The sequence below is a fragment of the Panulirus ornatus genome, chromosome 53 (genome assembly GCF_036320965.1).
Source record: "Panulirus ornatus isolate Po-2019 chromosome 53, ASM3632096v1, whole genome shotgun sequence".
Classification (NCBI taxonomy): domain Eukaryota; kingdom Metazoa; phylum Arthropoda; class Malacostraca; order Decapoda; family Palinuridae; genus Panulirus; species Panulirus ornatus.
Window position 1 is genome coordinate 20,617,452 of NC_092276.1, and position 22,018 is coordinate 20,639,469.

General features: G+C 42.4%; 1 protein-coding gene across 2 annotated transcripts in view; it reads right to left on the reverse strand.

Annotated features, from left to right (window-relative positions):
* Positions 1–22,018, reverse strand: part of LOC139765302 (splicing factor C9orf78 homolog) — a 116,868-nt gene that overhangs the window by 58,147 nt on the left and 36,703 nt on the right. For both annotated transcript variants that reach the window (XM_071692692.1, XM_071692691.1), the window contains exon 3: positions 4,082–4,193. In XM_071692692.1, the coding sequence (XP_071548793.1) occupies positions 4,082–4,193 (112 nt within the window). The remainder of the gene's footprint in view (positions 1–4,081; positions 4,194–22,018) is intronic.

The following is a 22,018-nucleotide window of genomic DNA, read 5'->3' on the forward strand; positions in this document are numbered from 1 at the left end:
GTTCATACTCAGTCCCTAGCTGTCATGCAATAATGCCCGAAACCACAGCTCCCTTTCCACATCCAGGCCCCATACAGCTTTCCATGGTTTACCCCAGACGCTTCACATGCCCTGATTCAATCCACTGACAGCCCGTCAACCCCGGTATACCACATTGATCCAATTCACTCTATTCCTTGCCCGCCTTTCACCCTCCTGCATGTTCAGGCCCCGATCACTCAAAATCTTTTTCACTCCATCTTTCCACCTCCAATTTGGTCTCCCTCTTCTCCTCGTTCCCTCCACCTCCGACACATATATCCTCTTGGTCAATCTTTCCTCACTCATTCTCTCCATGTGCCCAAACCATTTCAAAACACCCTCTTCTGCTCTCTCAACCACACTCTTTTTATTTCCACACATCTCTCTTACCCTTACATTACTTACTCGATCAAACCACCTCACACCACACATTGTCCTCAAACATCTCATTTCCAGCACATCCACCCTCCTGCACACAACTCTATCCATAGCCCATGCCTCGCAACCATACAACATTGTTGGAACCACTATTCCTTCAAACATACCCATTTTTGCTTTCAGAGATAATGTTCTCGACTTCCACACATTCTTCAAGGCTCCCAGGATTTTCGCCCCCTCCCCCACCCTATGATCCACTTCCGCTTCCATGGTTCCATCCGCTGCCAGATCCACTCCCAGATATCTAAAACACTTTACTTCTTCCAGTTTTTCTCCATTCAAACTTACCTCCCAATTGACTTGACCCTCAACCCTACTGTATCTAATAACCTTGCTCTTATTCACATTTACTCTTAACTTTCTTCTTTCACACACTTTATCAAACTCAGTCACCAGCTTCTGCAGTTTCTCACATGAATCAGCCACCAGCACTGTATCATCAGTGAACAACAACTGACACTTCCCTAGCTCTCTCATCCACAACAGACTTCATTTTTGCCCCTCTTTCCAAAACTCTTGCATTTACCTCCCTAACAACCCCATCCATAAACAAATTAAACAACCATGGAGACATCACACACCCCTGCCGCAAACCTACATTCACTGAGAACCAATCACTTTCCTCTCTTCCTACACGTACACGTGCCTTACATCCTTGATAAAAACTTTTCACTGCTTCCAACAACTTGCCTCCCACACCGTATATTCTTAAAACCTTCCACAGAGCATCTCTATCAACTCTATCATATGCCTTCTCCAGATCCATAAATGCTACATACAAATCCATTTGCTTTTCTAAGTATTTCTCACATACATTCTTCAAAGCAAACACCTGATCCACACATCCTCTACCACTTCTGAAACCACACTGCTCTTCCCCAAATCTGATGCTCTGTACATGCCTTCACCCTCTCAATGAATACCCTCCCATATAACTTACCAGGAATACTCAACAAACTTATACCTCTGTACTTTGAGCACTCACTCTTATCCCCTTTGCCTCTGTACAATGGCACTATGCACGCATTCCTCCAATCCTCAGGCACCTCACCATGAGTCATACATACATTAAATAACCTTAACAACCAGTCAACAATACAGTCCCCCCCTTTTTTAACAAATTCCACTGCAATACCATCCAAACCTGCTGCCTTGCCGGCTTTCATCTCCCGGAAGATGAAAGCGGAAGATTTCAGGAAATCTTGCAACAATACTCCAGACAATTTTTGCTACATGTGTGGAGTCATCACACCTTAACCACAAAAAAGAAATGTCACAGATCTAATGAAAATAGCATATCATTTGTATTTTGGTTTGAAGCTAAGAGACCACATGAATGGTGGGGACTGCATGTTGTTTTTCTCTTGATATAGCAACTTAACACAGTGTCTTAAAGGCATGCAACACCAAACACAGTGTCTCAAAAGCAAAGATTAGATGAATTTCAGGGTATCCATGGTTTAGAGAGAGCAAAAAGACCATATGGATAACCATTAATTTTGTATGACAAAGACTTCTGGATATTCTACAAGACAAAAAGCAACATACAATACCCAAACATTCCAAGTGCAATGAAAGCAGTGCCTTATTCAGTTGATATTCAAGTTCCAGTTCCACTGACCAACTGAAGAGATGATAGCCCATAGTGACTGTGATGAGGAAGAATTGGCAAAAAAATATAGAGGAGGCATATATGCCACATGATCAAGCAGACCCACATCTTGTCAGTCAGAACTAAGTGATTTACTAAGAGTTTTAATGAAAATCTTGTGTTTCTGCAAAGATGTTAACAGTTCAATGCTTGAGCTCTGTGACGAACACAACCCTGGTGAGTGGCGTCTGAAGTAGGTCGTAAGGCTGTTCTTCTACATTATGGTAACTCAAAGCCATCAGTTCCCACAGCACATGCAATATCTATGAAAGAATCATATAACAGCATTGAATTAATCTTACATGCCATCAAGTACAATCAATACGGGCAGAAAATTTGTAGCGACCTGAAAGTGGGTCGCTCATGGGAATGCAAAGGGGATCCACAAAATAATGCTGTTTTTTGTGCTTGTGGGAGAGCAGGGCTACTAAAGATCTCCACAAGTTCGGCACTGTCCACCATGAGAAGCTTACCTACCTGAAGAAAAAAAGTTTTTGAAATAAACCACTAGTAAACCCTGACAGTGAGCTTCTTCAACTGTTACACATAAAACTTGGACTGATAAAAAATCTTTGTTAAAGCTTTTAGTAAAGAAGGTGATGCATTTCAGTACTTGAAATTTTTTTCTTCATATGAGTCATGTAAAAGTGAAAAAGGGCATTTTTATTGGTCTTTAAATCCATAAAATACTCTCTGCTGATATCTTTGAACAACAACTCTTGAGTTCTAAGCTAGCTGCTTGGAAATCTTTTAAAGAGGTATTGAAAGGATGTCCTGATAGCAACAGATTAGGAAGCTAGAGAGTTTATTATTGCATACTTGATAACTACAGAGCAACTGGATGTCACATGTCAATGAAAATGCATTCCTTGCACTCTCACTTGGATTTTCCCCAGACAATTTGGGTGCAGTTAGCAACAAGCAAGGTGAGCACTTTCAACAGGACACTACAGTGATGGGTCACAGGTATCAAGGCAAATGCAGTTCTGGGATGATGGGCAGAGAGAAACTTTAACTTCATATAAAAGAATGTCACATACCATACATGACTTTCCATAAAAAAAAATATACAATGGTTCTTATGTTGTATTTACCATGAATAAACTGTACTTCATGGTTTATTGCCTTCATGCAGCAGTTAAATACTTCCTTTATTCTTATGGTGTAATTACTGTAAGTACACTTTAATAATTTTTTTTCATCCATATTCACCATTTGCTGCATTAGCGAGGTAGTGTTAAGAACAGAGGACTGAGCCTTAGAGGGAATCATGAATAAACTGCATTCATGGTTTACTGCATTATCTTTTTTGGCTATTACACAAACATCTGTAAAAAAGAAGGCATTGGTAAAGTTCTGCAATCAACTTATACACAGCATAAAATACTGTCGTCCTACATAATTTTGAAAGCCGTTTTTCTGGTTCAGCAAGTCAAATTTATCACAAAAATGTTTTTATATTAGCATTACTAAAAAAGTTGAATTTTATGTTAGTGAATCAGTCCTAGTTGAGGCACAAAACAATAATCATGTAATGGATGTGGCAGCTGAGAGGAGTAGTGTTATTCATCAAGCAAAATGTGCAGTGAGCACTTCACGCTAGCCATGTTATTTTGGCTAAATCCCATTGTAGGTATGTAGGTAGGTTGATACTCACATCTCATTCCTTCTATCATCCCATATAGGCACCCAACTTAATTCATATTTTTTCATCTAAAAGACAGCAATAATGACAGTAGAGCATGATAATGAGTAATGTAAATAAAACATAATTTTGAATGTTCACTTATCTCTTAAGACATAATCAAGCACTTACTGTCTATCTGTCTGATAGGAAAACTACCAAAATATTTAAATGATCCCTTTGCAGTCACTCCTCCACTCTGTGTAGCAATATCAGTTCGGAAGCACTGTGCACATTAAAGCTAGTGCTTACAAACAATCCAAGATAGTAAAAAATAATTGTCTTACATCAGCACCTTCCTTCTTGCATGTCTTTTCTCCTTTCAACAATCCCTCGGCACTGACACCACCTTGCCGACGACGATACTTTCGTAATTCTTTGCTCTCCTCCAATTTCACCCTGGAAATTTCAATATATATAAAAAAATGAAGTCATAATCAAATATGCACAAGGAAATTTAAACTAGAGAAAAATAAGAAATGCCTCGCTATCATATCTTATGAAAAAGTATGTATATAGTTATCCCTGGGGATAGGGGAGAAAGAATACTTCCCACACATTCCTCACATGTCATAGAAGGCGACTAAAAGGGACGGGAGGGGGCTAGAAACCCTCCCCTCCTTGTATTTTAATTTTCTAAAAGCAGAAACAGAAGAAGGAGTCACGTGGGGAGTGCTCATCCTCCTCGAAGGCTCAGATTAGGGTGTCTAAATGTGTGTGGATGTAACCAAGATGAGAAAAAAGGAGAGATAGGTAGTATGTTTGAGGAAAGGAACCTGGATGTTTTGGCTCTGAGTGAAACGAAGCTCAAGGGTAAAGGGGAAGAGTGGTTTGGGAATGTCTTGGGAGTAGAGTCAGGGGTTGGTGAGAGGACAAGAGCAAGGGAAGGAGTAGCACTACTCCTGAAACAGGAGTGGTGGGAGTATGTGATAGAGTGTAAGAAAGTATACTCTAGATTGATATTGGTAAAACTGAAAGCTGATGGAGAGAGATGGGTGATTATTGGTGCATATGCACCTGGGCATGAGAAGAAAGTTCATGAGAGGCAAGTGATTTGGGAGCAGCTGAATGAGTGTGCGAGTGGTTTTGATGCATGAGACCGGGTTATAGTGATGGGTGATTTGAATGCAAAGGTGAGTAATGTGGCAGTTGAGGGAATAATTGGTATACATGAGGTGTTCAGTGTTGTAAATGGAAATGGTGAAGAGCTTGTAGATTTATGTGCTAAAAAAGGACTGGTGATTGGGAATACCTGGTTTAAAAAGAGAGATATACATAAGTATACGTATGTAAGTAGGAGAGATGGCCAGAGAGTGTTACTGGATTATGTGTTAATTGATAGGTGTGCGAAAGAGAGACTTTTGGATGTTAATGTACTGAGAGGTGCAACTGGAGGGATGTCTGATCATTATCTTGTGGAGGCGAAGGTGAAGATTTGTGGAGGTTTTCAGAAAAGAAGAGAGAATGTTGGGGTGAAGAGAGTGGTGAGAGTAAGTGAGCTTGAGAAGGAGACTTGTGTCAGGAAGTACCAGGAGAGACTGAGTACAGAACGGAAAAAGGTGGGAACAAAGGAGGTAAGGGGAGTGGGGGAGGAATGGGATGTATTTAGGGAAGCAGTGATGGATTGCGCAAAAGATGCTTGTGGCATGAGAAGCGTGGGAGGTGGGCAGATTAGAAAGGGTAGTGAGTGGTGGGATGAAGAAGTAAGATTATTAGTGAAAGAGAAGAGAGAGGCATTTGGACGATTTTTGCAGGGAAATAATGCAAATGAGTGGGAGATGTATAAAAGAAAGAGACAGGAGGTCAAGAGAAAGGCGCAAGAGGTGAAAAAGAGGGCAAATAAGAGTTGGGGTGAGAGAGTATCATTAAATTTTAGGGAGAATAAAAAGATGTTTTGGAGGGAGGTAAATAAAGTGCATAAGACAAGGGAACAAATGGGAACTTTAGTGAAGGGGCAAATGGGGAGGTGATAATAAGTAGGGGTGATGTGAGAAGGAGATGGAGTGAGTATTTTGAAGGTTTGTTGAATGTGTTTGATGATAGAGTGGTAGATATAGGGTGTTTTGGTCGAGGTGTGCAAAGTGAGAGGGTTAGGGAAAATGATTTGGTAAACAGAGAAGAGGTAATAAAAGCTTTGCGGAAGATGAAAGCCGGCAAGGCAGCGGGTTTGGATGGTGCTGCAGTGGAATTTATTAAAAAGGGGGGTGACTATTGTTAACTGGTTGGTAAGGTTATTTAATGTATGTATGATTCATGGTTAGGTGTCTGAGGACTGGCGGAATGCTTGCATAGTAATACTGTACAAAGGAAAAGGGGATAAGAGTGAGTGCTCAAATTACAGAGGCAAAAGTTTGTTGAGTATTCCTGGTAAATTATATGGGAGGGTATTGATTGAGAGGGTGAAGGCATATACAGAGCATTAGATTGGGGAATAGCAGTGTGGTTTCAGAAGTGGTAGAGGATGTGTGGATCAGGTGTTTGCTTTGAAGAATGTATGTGAGAAATACTTAGAAAAGCAAATGGATTTGTATGTAGCATTTATGGATCTGGAGAAGGCATATGATAGAGTTGATAGAGATGCTCTGTGGAAGGTATTAAGAATATATGGTGTGGGAGGCAAGTTGTTAAAAGCAGTGAAAAGTTTTTATAGGGGATGTAAGGCATGTGTACGTGTAGGAAGAGAGTAAAGTGATTGGTTGTCAGTGAATGTAGGTTTGCGGCAGGGGTGTGTGATGTCTCCATGGTTGTTTAATTTGTTTATGGATGGGGTTGTTAGAGAGGTGAATGCAAGAGTTTTGGAAAGAGGGGCAAGTATGCAGTCTGTTGTAGATGAGAGAGCTTGGGAAGTGAGTCAGCTGTTGTTCACTGATGATGCAGCGCTGGTGGCTGATTCATGTGAGAAACTGCAGAAGCTGGTGACTGAGTTTGGAAAAAAGTGTGAAAGAAGAAAGTTGAGAGTAAATGTGAATAAGACCAAGGTTATTGGGTACAGTAGCGTTGAGGGTCAAGTCAATTGGGAGGTAAGTTTGAATGGAGAAAAACTGGAGGAAGTGAAGTGTCTTAGATATTTGGGAGTGGATTTGGCAGCGGATGGAACCATGGAAGCGGAAGTGAATCATAGGGTGGGGGAGGGGGCGAAAATTCTGGGAGCCTTGAAGAATGTGTGGAAGTCAAGAACATTATCTAGGAAAGCAAAAATGGGTATGTTTGAAGGAATAGTGGTTCCAACAATGTTATATGGTTGCGAGGCGTGGGCTATGGATAGAGTTGTGCGCAGGAGGGTGGATGTGCTGGAAATGAGATGTTTGAGGACAATATATGGTGTGAGATGGTTTGATCGAGTAAGTAATAATAGGGTAAGAGAGTTGTGTGGTAATAAAAAGAGTGTGGTTGAGAGAGCAGAAGAGGGTGTTTTGAAATGGTTTGGTCACATGGAGAGAATGAGTGTGGAAAGATTGACCAAGAGGATATATGTGTCAGAGGTGGAGGGAACGAGGAGAAGTGGGAGACCAAATTGGAGGTGGAAAGATGGAGTGAAAAAGATTTTGAGTGATCGGGGCCTGAACATGCAGGAGGGTGAAAGGCGTGCAAGGAATAGAGTGAATTGGAACGATGTGGTATACCAGGGTCGATATGCTGTCAATGGATTGAACCAGTACATGTGAAGCGTCTGGGGTAAACCATGGAAAGTTCTGTGGGGCTTGGATGTGGAAAGGGAGCTGTGGTTTCGGTGCATTATTACATGACAGCTAGAGACTGAGTGTGAACGAATGTGGCCTTTGTTGTCTTTTCCTAGCGCTACCTCGCACACATGAGGGGGGGAGGGGGTTATTCCATGTGTGGCGAGGTGGCGATGGGAATGAATAAGGCAGACAGTATGAATTATGTACATGTGTATATATGTATATGTTTGTGTGTGTATATATATGTATACAATGAGATGTATAGGTATGTATATTTGCGTGTGTGAACGTGTATGTATATACATGTGTATGTGGGTGGGTTGGGCCATTCTTTCGCCTGTTTCCTTGCGCTACCTCGCTAATGTGGGAGACAGCAACAAAGCAAAAGCAAAGCAAAAATATTTTTCATACTTATTGGCTGTTTCCCACAATAGTGTTGTAGTACTGAGAACAGATGTAGAATGATCTTATTTGCTCAGATCCACTCTTTAGCTATCATGTATGATGCACTGAAACAGAGACCCTTCTCCACAACAAGGCCCTTGACTGCTTCATATGTCCTGTTTCATACATGCCTCACACTCTCAAGCATGCTCAGGCTGCAATCACTCAAAGCATCTTTCACTCCAACCTTCCCATCTCCACCTCAGTATCCCCTTTCTCCTTATTCCCTTTACTTCTGATATGTATATCTAAGTCAGCCTCTCCTCATTCATCCTCTCCATATGTCCACACCTATTAGCACATCCTCTTCGGCTTACTCATACATACTCCTCTTACTACTACACTTTCACCCTATCAGTTCTTTATCAGTCAACCCTCATCTCTCAGTACATGTGTATATATGTATATGTCTGTGTGTGTATATATATGTGTACATTGAGAGGTATAGGTATGTATATTTGTGTGTGAGGACGTGTATGTATATACATGTGTATATGGGTGGGTTGGGCCATTCTTTCGTCTGTTTCCTTGCGCTACCTCGCTAATGTGTGAGACAGCGACAAAGCAAAATAAATAAATAAATAAATATATATAAATATGGATGTTTTTGCCACCCCGCACACATGAAATAACAACTCCCTCCCCCTCATGCGCACAAGGTAGCGCTAGGAAAAGACAACAAAGGCCACATTCGTTCACACTCAGGCTGTCATGTAATAATGCATCGAAACTACAGCTCCCTTTCCAAATCCAGGCCCCACAGAACTTTCCATGGTTTAAACCAGATGCTTCACATGCACCGGTTCAATCCATTGACAGCACGTCAACCCCAGTATACCACATCATTCCAGCTCACTCTATTCCTTGCATGCCTTTCACCCTCCTGCATGTTCAGGCCCCGATCACTCAAAATCTTTTTCACTCCATCTTTCCACCTCCAATTTGGTCTCCCACTTCTCCTCGTTCCCTCCACCTTTGACACATATATCCTCTTGGTCAATCTTTCCTCACTCATTCTCCCTATTTGACCAAATCATTTCAAAACACCCTCTTCTGCTCTCTCAACAACACTCTCTTTATTGCCACACATCTCTCTTACCCTATTATTACTCACTCGATCAAACCATCTCACACCATATATTGTCCTCAAACATCTCATTTCCAGCACATCCACCCTCCTGTGCACAACTCTATCCATAGCCCACGCCTCGCAACCATAAAACATTGTTGGAACCACTATTCCTTTAAACATACCAATTTTTGCTTTCCGAGATAATGTTCTCTACTTCCACACATTCTTCAATGCTCCCAGAATTTTTGCCCCCTCCCCCACCCTATGATTCACTTCCACTTCCATGGTTCCATCTGCTGCCAAATCCACTCCATGATATCTAAAACACTTCACTTCCTCCAATTCTTCTCCATTGAAACTTACCTCCCAATTGACTTGTCCCTCAACCCTACTGTACCAAATAACCTTGCTCTTATTCACATTTACTCTCAGCTTTCTTCTTTCACACACTTTACCAAACTCAGTCACCAGCTTCTGCAGTTTCTCACATGCATCAGCCACCAGCACTGTATCTTCAACGAACAACAACTGACTCACTTCCCAAGCTTTCTCATCCACAACAGACTGCATACTTGCCCCTCTTTCCAAAACGCTTGCATTCACTTCCCTAACAACCCCATCCATAAAAAAATTAAACAACCATGGAGACATCACACACTCCTGCCGCAAACCTACATTAGCTGAGAACCAATCACTTTCCTCTCTTCCTACACGTACACATACCTTATATCCTCGATAAAACCTTTTCACTGCTTCTAACAACTTGCCTCCCACACCATATATTCTTAATACTTTCCAGAGAGCATCTCTATCAACTCTATCATATGCCTTCTCCAGATCCATAAATGCTACATACAAATCCATTTGCTTATATATATATATATATATATATATATATATATTTTTTTTTTCATACTATTCGCCATTTCCCACGTCAGCAAGGTAGCGTTAAGAACAGAGGACTGAGCCTCTGAGGGAATATCCTCACTTGGCCCCCTCCTCCGTTCCTTCATCAAGAAAACTAAAAATGAGAGGGGAGGATTTCCAGCCCCCCGCTCCCTTCCCTTTTAGTCGCCTTCTACGACACGCAAGGAATACGTGGGAAGTATTCTTTCTCCCCTATCCCCAGGGTTATAATAATAATAATAATAATAATAATAATAATAATAATAATAATAATAATAATAATAATTTTTTTTTTTTTTTATACTTTGTCGCTGTCTCCCACGTTTGCGAGGTAGCGCAAAGAAACAGACGAAAGAAAATGGCCCAACCCCCCCATACACATGTATATACATACGTCCACACACGCAAATATACATACCTACACAGCTTTCCATGGTTTACGCCAGACGCTTCACATGCCTTGATTCAATCCACTGACAGCACGTCAACCCCGGTATACCACATCGCTCTAATTCACTCTATTCCTTGCCCTCCTTTCACCCTCCTGCATGTTCAGGCCCCGATCACACAAAATCTTTTTCACTCCATCTTTCCACCTCCAATTTGGTCTCCCTCTTCTCCTTGCTCCCTCCACCTCCGACACATATATCCTCTTGGTCAATCTTTCCTCACTCATTCTCTCCATGTGCCCAAACCACTTCAAAACACCCTCTTCTGCTCTCTCAACCACGCTCTTTTTATTTCCACACATCTCTCTTACCCTTACGTTACTCACTCGATCAAACCACCTCACACCACACATTGTCCTCAAACATCTCATTTCCAGCACATCCATCCTCCTGCGCACAACTCTATCCATAGCCCACACCTCGCAACCATACAACATTGTTGGAACCACTATTCCTTCAAACATACCCATTTTTGCTTTCCGAGATAATGTTCTCGACTTCCACACATTCTTCAAGGCCCCCAGAATTTTCGCCCCCTCCCCCATGCTATGATCCACTTCCGCTTCCATGGTTCCATCCGCTGCCAGATCCACTCCCAGATATCTAAAACACTTCACTTCCTCCAGTTTTTCTCCATTCAAACTCACCTCCCAATTGACTTGACCCTCAACCCTACTGTACCTAATAACCTTGCTCTTATTCACATTTACTCTTAACTTTCTTCTTCCACACACTTTACCAAACTCAGTCACCAGCTTCTGCAGTTTCTCACATGAATCAGCCACCAGCGCTGTATCATCAGCGAACAACAACTGACTCACTTCCCAAGCTCTCTCATCCCCAACAGACTTCATACTTGCCCCTCTTTCCAAAACTCTTGCATTTACCTCCCTAACAACCCCATCCATAAACAAATTAAACAACCATGGAGACATCACACACCCCTGCCGTAAACCTACATTCACTGAGAACCAATCACTTTCCTCTCTTCCTACACGTACACATGCCTTACATATATATATATATATATATATATATATATATATCATCAGATTGGGGAAGAGCAGTGTGGTTTCAGAAGTGGTAGAGGATGTGTGGATCAGGTGTTTGCTTTGAAGAATGTATGTGAGAAATACTTAGAAAAGCAAATGGATTTGTATGTAGCATTTATAGATCTGGAGAAGGCATATGATAGAGTTGATAGAGATGCTCTGTGGAAGGTATTAAGAATATATGGTGTGGGAGGCAAGTTGTTAGAAGCAGTGAAAAGTTTTTATCGAGGATGTAAGGCATGTGTACGTGTAGGAAGAGAGGAAAGTGATTGGTTCTCAGTGAATGTAGGTTTGCGGCAGGGGTGTGTGATGTCTCCATGGTTGTTTAATTTGTTTATGGATGGGGTTGTTAGGGAGGTAAATGCAAGAGTTTTGGAAAGAGGGGCAAGTATGAAGTCTGTTGGGGATGAGAGAGCTTGGGAAGTGAGTCAGTTGTTGTTCGCTGATGATACAGCGCTGGTGGCGGATTCATGTGAGAAACTGCAGAAGCTGGTGACGGAGTTTGGTAAAGTGTGTGGAAGAAGAAAGTTAAGAGTAAATGTGAATAAGAGCAAGGTTATTAGGTACAGTAGGGTTGAGGGTCAAGTCAATTGGGAGGTGAGTTTGAATGGAGAAAAACTGGAGGAAGTGAAGTGTTTTAGATATCTGGGAGTGGATCTGTCAGCGGATGGAACCATGGAAGCGGAAGTGGATCATAGGGTGGGGGAGGGGGCGAAAATTTTGGGAGCCTTGAAAAATGTGTGGAAGTCGAGAACATTATCTCGGAAAGCAAAAATGGGTATGTATGAAGGAATAGTGGTTCCAACAATGTTGTATGGTTGCGAGGCGTGGGCTATGGATAGAGTTGTGCGCAGGAGGATGGATGTGCTGGAAATGAGATGTTTGAGGACAATGTGTGGTGTGAGGTGCTTTGATCGAGTTAGTAACGTAAGGGTAAGAGAGATGTGTGGAAATAAAAAGAGCGTGGTTGAGAGAGCAGAAGAGGGTGTTTTGAAATGGTTTGGGCACATGGAGAGAATGAGTGAGGAAAGATTGACCAAGAGGATATATGTGTCGGAGGTGGAGGGAACGAGGAGAAGAGGGAGACCAAATTGGAGGTGGAAAGATGGAGTGAAAAGGATTTTGTGTGATCGGGGCCTGAACATGCAGGAGGGTGAAAGGAGGGCAAGGAATAGAGTGAATTGGAGCGATGTGGTATACAGGGGTTGACGTGCTGTCGGTGGATTGAATCAAGGCATGTGAAGCGTCCGGGGTAAACCATGGAAAGCTGTGTAGGTATGTATATTTGCGTGTGTGGACGTGTGTATGTACATGTGTATGGGGGGGGGGTTGGGCCATTTCTTTCGTCTGTTTCCTTGCGCTACCTCGCAACCGCGGGAGACAGCGACGAGGTATAAAAAAAAAAAAAATATATATATATATATATATATATTTTTTTTTTTTTTTTTTTTTTTTATACTTTGTCGCTGTCTCCCGCGTTTGCGAGGTAGCGCAAGGAAACAGACGAAAGAAATAGCCCAACCCCCCCCATACACATGTACATACACACGTCCACACACACAAATATACATACCTACACAGCTTTCCATGGTTTACCCCGGACGCTTCACATGCCTTGATTCAATCCACTGACAGCACGTCAACCCCTGTATACCACATCGCTCCAATTCACTCTATTCCTTGCCCTCCTTTCACCCTCCTGCATGTTCAGGCCCCGATCACACAAAATCTTTTTCACTCCATCTTTCCACCTCCAATTTGGTCTCCCTCTTCTCCTCGTTCCCTCCACCTCCGACACATATATCCTCTTGGTCAATCTTTCCTCACTCATTCTCTCCATGTGCCCAAACCATTTTAAAACACCCTCTTCTGCTCTCTCAACCACGCTCTTTTTATTTCCACACATCTCTCTTACTCTTACGTTACTTACTCGATCAAACCACCTCACACCACACATTGTCCTCAAACATCTCATTTCCAGCACATCCATCCTCCTGCGCACAACTCTATCCATAGCCCACGCCTCGCAACCATACAACATTGTTGGAACTACTATTCCTTCAAACATACCCATTTTTGCTTTCCGGGATAATGTTCTCGACTTCCACACATTTTTCAAGGCTCCCAAAATTTTCGCCCCCTCCCCCACCCTATGATCCACTTCCGCTTCCATGGTTCCATCCGCTGACAGATCCACTCCCAGATATCTAAAACACTTCACTTCCTCCAGTTTTTCACCATTCAAACTCACCTCCCAATTGACTTGACCCTCAACCCTACTGTACCTAATAACCTTGCTCTTATTCACATTTACTCTTAACTTTCTTCTTCCACACACTTTACCAAACTCCGTCACCAGCTTCTGCAGTTTCTCACATGAATCCGCCACCAGCGCTGTATCATCAGCGAACAACAACTGACTCACTTCCCAAGCTCTCTCATCCCCAACAGACTTCATACTTGCCCCTCTTTCCAAGACTCTTGCATTTACCTCCCTAACAACCCCATCCATAAACAAATTAAACAACCATGGAGACATCACACACCCCTGCCGCAAACCTACATTCACTGAGAACCAATCACTTTCCTCTCTTCCTACACGTACACATGCCTTACATCCTCGATAAAAACTTTTCACTGCTTCTAACAACTTGCCTCCCACCCCATATATTCTTAATACCTTCCACAGAGCATCTCTATCAACTCTATCATATGCCTTCTCCAGATCCATAAATGCTACATACAAATCCATTTGCTTTTCTAAGTATTTCTCACATACATTCTTCAAAGCAAACACCTGATCCACACATCCTCTACCACTTCTGAAACCACACTGCTCTTCCCCAATCTGATGCTCTGTACATGCCTTCACCCTCTCAATCAATACCCTCCCATATAATTTACCAGGAATACTCAACAAACTTATACCTCTGTAATTTGAGCACTCACTCTTATCCCCTTTGCCTTTGTACAATGGCACTATGCACGCATTCTGCCAATCCTCAGGTACCTCACCATGAGTCATACATACATTAAATAACCTTACCAACCAGTCAACAATACAGTCACCCCCTTTTTGAATAAATTCCACAGCAATACCATCCAGACCTGCTGCCTTGCCGGCTTTCATCTTCCGCAAAGCTTTTACTACCTCTTCTCTGTTTACCAAATCATTTTCCCTAACCCTCTCACTTTGCACACCACCTCGACCCAAACACCCTATATCTGCCACTCTGTCATCAGACACATTCAACAAACCTTCAAAATACTCATTCCATCTCCTTCTCACATCACCATTACTTGTTATCACCTCCCCATTTGCGCCCTTCACTGAAGTTCCCATTTGCTCCCTTGTCTTACGCACCCTATTTACCTCCTTCCAGAACATCTTTTTATTCTCCCTAAAATTTACTGATAGTCTCTCACCCCAACTCTCATTTGCCCTTTTTTTCACCTCTTGCACCTTTCTCTTGACCTCCTGTCTCTTTCTTTTATACTTCTCCCACTCAATTGCATTTTTTCCCTGCAAAAATCGTCCAAATGCCTCTCTCTTCTCTTTCACTAATACTCTTACTTCTTCATCCCACCACTCACTACCCTTTCTAAACAGCCCACCTCCCACTCTTCTCATGCCACAAGCATCTTTTGCGCAATCCATCACTGATTCCCTAAATACATCCCATTCCTCCCCCACTCCCCTTACTTCCATTGTTCTCATATATATATATATATATATATATATATATATATATATATATATATATATATATATATATATATATATAAATATAAGAGGGCAAATGAGAGTTGGGGTGAGAGAGTATCATTAAATTTTAGGGAGAATAAAAAGATGTTCTGGAAGGAGGTAAATAAAGTGCTTAAGACAAAGGAGCAAATGGGAACTTCAGTGAAGGGCGCTAATGGGGAGGTGATAACAAGTAGTGGTGATGTGAGAAGGAGATGGAGTGAGTATTTTGAAAGTTTGTGGAATGTGTTTGATGATAGAGTAGCAGATATAGGGTGTCTTGGTCGAGGTGGTGTGCAAAGTGAGAGGATTGGGGAAAATGATTTGGTAAACAGAGAAGAGGTAGTAAAAGCTTTGCAGAAGATGAAAGCTGGCAAGGCAGCAGGTTTGGATGGTATTGCAGTGGAATTTATTAAAAAAGGGGGTGACTGTATCATTGACTGGTTGGTAAGGTTATTTAATGTATGTATGACTCATGGTGAGGTGCCTGAGGATTGGCGGAATGCGTGCATAGTGCCATTGTACAAAGGCAAAGGGGATAAGAGTGAGTGCTCAAATTACAGAGGTATAAGTTTGTTGAGTATTCCCGGTAAATTATATGGGAGGGTATTGATTGAGAGGGTGAAGGCATGTACAGAGCATCAGATTGGGGAAGAGCAGTGTGGTTTCAGAGGTGGTAGAGGATGTGTGGATCAGGTGTTTGCTTTGAAGAATGTATGTGAGAAATACTTAGAAAAGCAAATGGATTTGTATGTAGCATTCATGGATCTGGAGAAGGCATATGATAAGGTTGATAGAGATGTTCTGTGGAAGGTATTAAGAATATATGGTGTGGGAAGCAAGTTGTTAGAGGTAGTGAAAAGTTTTTATCGAGGATGTAAGGCATGTGTACGTGTAGGAAGAGAGGAAAGTGATTGGTTCTCAGTGAATGTAGGTTTGCGGCAGGGGTGTGTGATGTCTCCATGGTTGTTTAATTTGTTTATGGATGGGGTTGTTAGGGAGGTGAATGCAAGAGTTTTGGAAAGAGGGGCAAGTATGAAGTCTGTTGGGGATGAGAGAGCTTGGGAAGTGAGTCAGTTGTTGTTCACTGATGATACAGCGCTGGTGGCTGATTCATGTGAGAAACTGCAGAAGCTGGTGACTGAGTTTGGTAAAGTGTGTGAAAGAAGAAAGTTAAGAGTAAATGTGAATAAGAGCAAGGTTATTAGGTACAGTAGGGTTGAGGGTCAAGTCAATTGGGAGGTAAGTTTGAATGGAGAAAAACTGGAGGAAGTAAAGTGTTTTAGATATCTGGGAGTGGATCTGGCAGCGGATGGAACCATGGAAGCGGAAGTGGATAATAGGGTGGGGAAGGGGGCGAAAATTCTGGGAGCCTTGAAGAATGTGTGGAAGTCGAGAACATTATCTCGGAAAGCAAAAATGGGTATGTTTGAAGGAATAGTGGTTCCAACAATGTTGTATGGTTGCGAGGCGTGGGCTATGAATAGAGTTGTGCGCAGGAGGATGGATGTGCTGGAAATGAGATGTTTGAGGACAATGTGTGGTGTGAGGTGGTTTGATCGAGTAAGTAGCGTAAGGGTAAGAGAGATGTGTGGAAATAAAAAGAGCGTGGTTGAGAGAACAGAAGAGGGTGTTTTGAAATGGTTTGGGCACATGGAGAGAATGAGTGAGGAAAGATTGACCAAGAGGATATATGTGTCGGAGGTGGAGGGAACGAGGAGAAGTGGGAGACCAAATTGGAGGTGGAAAGATGGAGTGAAAAGATTTTGTGTGATTGGGGCCTGAACATGCAGAAGGGTGAAAGGAGGGCAAGGAATAGAGTGAATTGGATCGATGTGGTATACCGGGGTTGACGTGCTGTCAGTGGGTTTAATCAGGGCATGTGAAGCATCTGGGGTAAACCATGGAAAGCTGTGTAGGTATGTATATTTGCGTGTGTGGACGTATGTATATACATGTGTATGGGGGTGGGTTGGGCCATTTCTTTCGTCTGTTTCCTTGCGCTACCTCGCAAACACGGGAGACAGCGACGAGGTATAAAAAAAAAAAAATATATATATATATATATATATATATTTTTTTTTTTTTTTTTTTTTTTTATACTTTGTCGCTGTCTCCCGCGTTTGCGAGGTAGCGCAAGGAAACAGACGAAAGAAATAGCCCAACCCCCCCCATACACATGTACATACACACGTCCACACACACAAATATACATACCTACACAGCTTTCCATGGTTTACCCCGGACGCTTCACATGCCTTGATTCAATCCACTGACAGCACGTCAACCCCTGTATACCACATCGCTCCAATTCACTCTATTCCTTGCCCTCCTTTCACCCTCCTGCATGTTCAGGCCCCGATCACACAAAATCTTTTTCACTCCATCTTTCCACCTCCAATTTGGTCTCCCTCTTCTCCTCGTTCCCTCCACCTCCGACACATATATCCTCTTGGTCAATCTTTCCTCACTCATTCTCTCCATGTGCCCAAACCATTTTAAAACACCCTCTTCTGCTCTCTCAACCACGCTCTTTTTATTTCCACACATCTCTCTTACCCTTACGTTACTTACTCGATCAAACCACCTCACACCACACATTGTCCTCAAACATCTCATTTCCAGCACATCCATCCTCCTGCGCACAACTCTATCCATAGCCCACGCCTCGCAACCATACAACATTGTTGGAACTACTATTCCTTCAAACATACCCATTTTTGCTTTCCGGGATAATGTTCTCGACTTCCACACATTTTTCAAGGCTCCCAAAATTTTCGCCCCCTCCCCCACCCTATGATCCACTTCCGCTTCCATGGTTCCATCCGCTGACAGATCCACTCCCAGATATCTAAAACACTTCACTTCCTCCAGTTTTTCACCATTCAAACTCACCTCCCAATTGACTTGACCCTCAACCCTACTGTACCTAATAACCTTGCTCTTATTCACATTTACTCTTAACTTTCTTCTTCCACACACTTTACCAAACTCCGTCACCAGCTTCTGCAGTTTCTCACATGAATCCGCCACCAGCGCTGTATCATCAGCGAACAACAACTGACTCACTTCCCAAGCTCTCTCATCCCCAACAGACTTCATACTTGCCCCTCTTTCCAAGACTCTTGCATTTACCTCCCTAACAACCCCATCCATAAACAAATTAAACAACCATGGAGACATCACACACCCCTGCCGCAAACCTACATTCACTGAGAACCAATCACTTTCCTCTCTTCCTACACGTACACATGCCTTACATCCTCGATAAAAACTTTTCACTGCTTCTAACAACTTGCCTCCCACCCCATATATTCTTAATACCTTCCACAGAGCATCTCTATCAACTCTATCATATGCCTTCTCCAGATCCATAAATGCTACATACAAATCCATTTGCTTTTCTAAGTATTTCTCACATACATTCTTCAAAGCAAACACCTGATCCACACATCCTCTACCACTTCTGAAACCACACTGCTCTTCCCCAATCTGATGCTCTGTACATGCCTTCACCCTCTCAATCAATACCCTCCCATATAATTTACCAGGAATACTCAACAAACTTATACCTCTGTAATTTGAGCACTCACTCTTATCCCCTTTGCCTTTGTACAATGGCACTATGCACGCATTCTGCCAATCCTCAGGTACCTCACCATGAGTCATACATACATTAAATAACCTTACCAACCAGTCAACAATACAGTCACCCCCTTTTTTAATAAATTCCACAGCAATACCATCCAGACCTGCTGCCTTGCCGGCTTTCATCTTCCGCAAAGCTTTTACTACCTCTTCTCTGTTTACCAAATCATTTTCCCTAACCCTCTCACTTTGCACACCACCTCGACCCAAACACCCTATATCTGCCACTCTGTCATCAGACACATTCAACAAACCTTCAAAATACTCATTCCATCTCCTTCTCACATCACCATTACTTGTTATCACCTCCCCATTTGCGCCCTTCACTGAAGTTCCCATTTGCTCCCTTGTCTTACGCACCCTATTTACCTCCTTCCAGAACATCTTTTTATTCTCCCTAAAATTTACTGATAGTCTCTCACCCCAACTCTCATTTGCCCTTTTTTTCACCTCTTGCACCTTTCTCTTGACCTCCTGTCTCTTTCTTTTATACTTCTCCCACTCAATTGCATTTTTTCCCTGCAAAAATCGTCCAAATGCCTCTCTCTTCTCTTTCACTAATACTCTTACTTCTTCATCCCACCACTCACTACCCTTTCTAAACAGCCCACCTCCCACTCTTCTCATGCCACAAGCATCTTTTGCGCAATCCATCACTGATTCCCTAAATACATCCCATTCCTCCCCCACTCCCCTTACTTCCATTGTTCTCATATATATATATATATATATATATATATATATATATATATATATATATATATATATATATATATATATAAATATAAGAGGGCAAATGAGAGTTGGGGTGAGAGAGTATCATTAAATTTTAGGGAGAATAAAAAGATGTTCTGGAAGGAGGTAAATAAAGTGCTTAAGACAAAGGAGCAAATGGGAACTTCAGTGAAGGGCGCTAATGGGGAGGTGATAACAAGTAGTGGTGATGTGAGAAGGAGATGGAGTGAGTATTTTGAAAGTTTGTGGAATGTGTTTGATGATAGAGTAGCAGATATAGGGTGTCTTGGTCGAGGTGGTGTGCAAAGTGAGAGGATTGGGGAAAATGATTTGGTAAACAGAGAAGAGGTAGTAAAAGCTTTGCAGAAGATGAAAGCTGGCAAGGCAGCAGGTTTGGATGGTATTGCAGTGGAATTTATTAAAAAAGGGGGTGACTGTATCATTGACTGGTTGGTAAGGTTATTTAATGTATGTATGACTCATGGTGAGGTGCCTGAGGATTGGCGGAATGCGTGCATAGTGCCATTGTACAAAGGCAAAGGGGATAAGAGTGAGTGCTCAAATTACAGAGGTATAAGTTTGTTGAGTATTCCCGGTAAATTATATGGGAGGGTATTGATTGAGAGGGTGAAGGCATGTACAGAGCATCAGATTGGGGAAGAGCAGTGTGGTTTCAGAGGTGGTAGAGGATGTGTGGATCAGGTGTTTGCTTTGAAGAATGTATGTGAGAAATACTTAGAAAAGCAAATGGATTTGTATGTAGCATTCATGGATCTGGAGAAGGCATATGATAAGGTTGATAGAGATGTTCTGTGGAAGGTATTAAGAATATATGGTGTGGGAAGCAAGTTGTTAGAGGTAGTGAAAAGTTTTTATCGAGGATGTAAGGCATGTGTACGTGTAGGAAGAGAGGAAAGTGATTGGTTCTCAGTGAATGTAGGTTTGCGGCAGGGGTGTGTGATGTCTCCATGGTTGTTTAATTTGTTTATGGATGGGGTTGTTAGGGAGGTGAATGCAAGAGTTTTGGAAAGAGGGGCAAGTATGAAGTCTGTTGGGGATGAGAGAGCTTGGGAAGTGAGTCAGTTGTTGTTCACTGATGATACAGCGCTGGTGGCTGATTCATGTGAGAAACTGCAGAAGCTGGTGACTGAGTTTGGTAAAGTGTGTGAAAGAAGAAAGTTAAGAGTAAATGTGAATAAGAGCAAGGTTATTAGGTACAGTAGGGTTGAGGGTCAAGTCAATTGGGAGGTAAGTTTGAATGGAGAAAAACTGGAGGAAGTAAAGTGTTTTAGATATCTGGGAGTGGATCTGGCAGCGGATGGAACCATGGAAGCGGAAGTGGATAATAGGGTGGGGAAGGGGGCGAAAATTCTGGGAGCCTTGAAGAATGTGTGGAAGTCGAGAACATTATCTCGGAAAGCAAAAATGGGTATGTTTGAAGGAATAGTGGTTCCAACAATGTTGTATGGTTGCGAGGCGTGGGCTATGAATAGAGTTGTGCGCAGGAGGATGGATGTGCTGGAAATGAGATGTTTGAGGACAATGTGTGGTGTGAGGTGGTTTGATCGAGTAAGTAGCGTAAGGGTAAGAGAGATGTGTGGAAATAAAAAGAGCGTGGTTGAGAGAACAGAAGAGGGTGTTTTGAAATGGTTTGGGCACATGGAGAGAATGAGTGAGGAAAGATTGACCAAGAGGATATATGTGTCGGAGGTGGAGGGAACGAGGAGAAGTGGGAGACCAAATTGGAGGTGGAAAGATGGAGTGAAAAAGATTTTGTGTGATTGGGGCCTGAACATGCAGAAGGGTGAAAGGAGGGCAAGGAATAGAGTGAATTGGATCGATGTGGTATACCGGGGTTGACGTGCTGTCAGTGGGTTTAATCAGGGCATGTGAAGCATCTGGGGTAAACCATGGAAAGCTGTGTAGGTATGTATATTTGCGTGTGTGGACGTATGTATATACATGTGTATGGGGGTGGGTTGGGCCATTTCTTTCGTCTGTTTCCTTGCGCTACCTCGCAAACACGGGAGACAGTGAAAAAGCAAGAAAAAAAATATATATATCTTTTACATGTTCACTGCTTTTTGTATTAGCAAGGAAGCACCAGGAACAGATGAAGAAATGGCTTCATTGCTCACATTCATTCTCTAGGTGTCATAACCACCCATTCAAAGCCAGTCTCCACAGATCTTTTTTGTGGTTTCTCTCAACCACTTCAATCATCCTGATTCAGCCCACTGATAGTGAGTCATCCCCCGCAAACCAAATTACTTCTATTCTCTCTATCCCTTGCATGCCTCATACCCTCTTGTATGTTCAGGCCCCAAACCCTAAAAGCATCTTTCATTCCATCTTTCCACCTCTTCCTTGGTTTACCCCTTTTCCTTGTTCCTTCCATTTTTGACATGTACGCCCTCTAAGTTAACCTCTTCTCAGTTATCCTTTCCATATGTCCAAACCATTTCAGTACATCGTCTTCAGCTTTCGCAT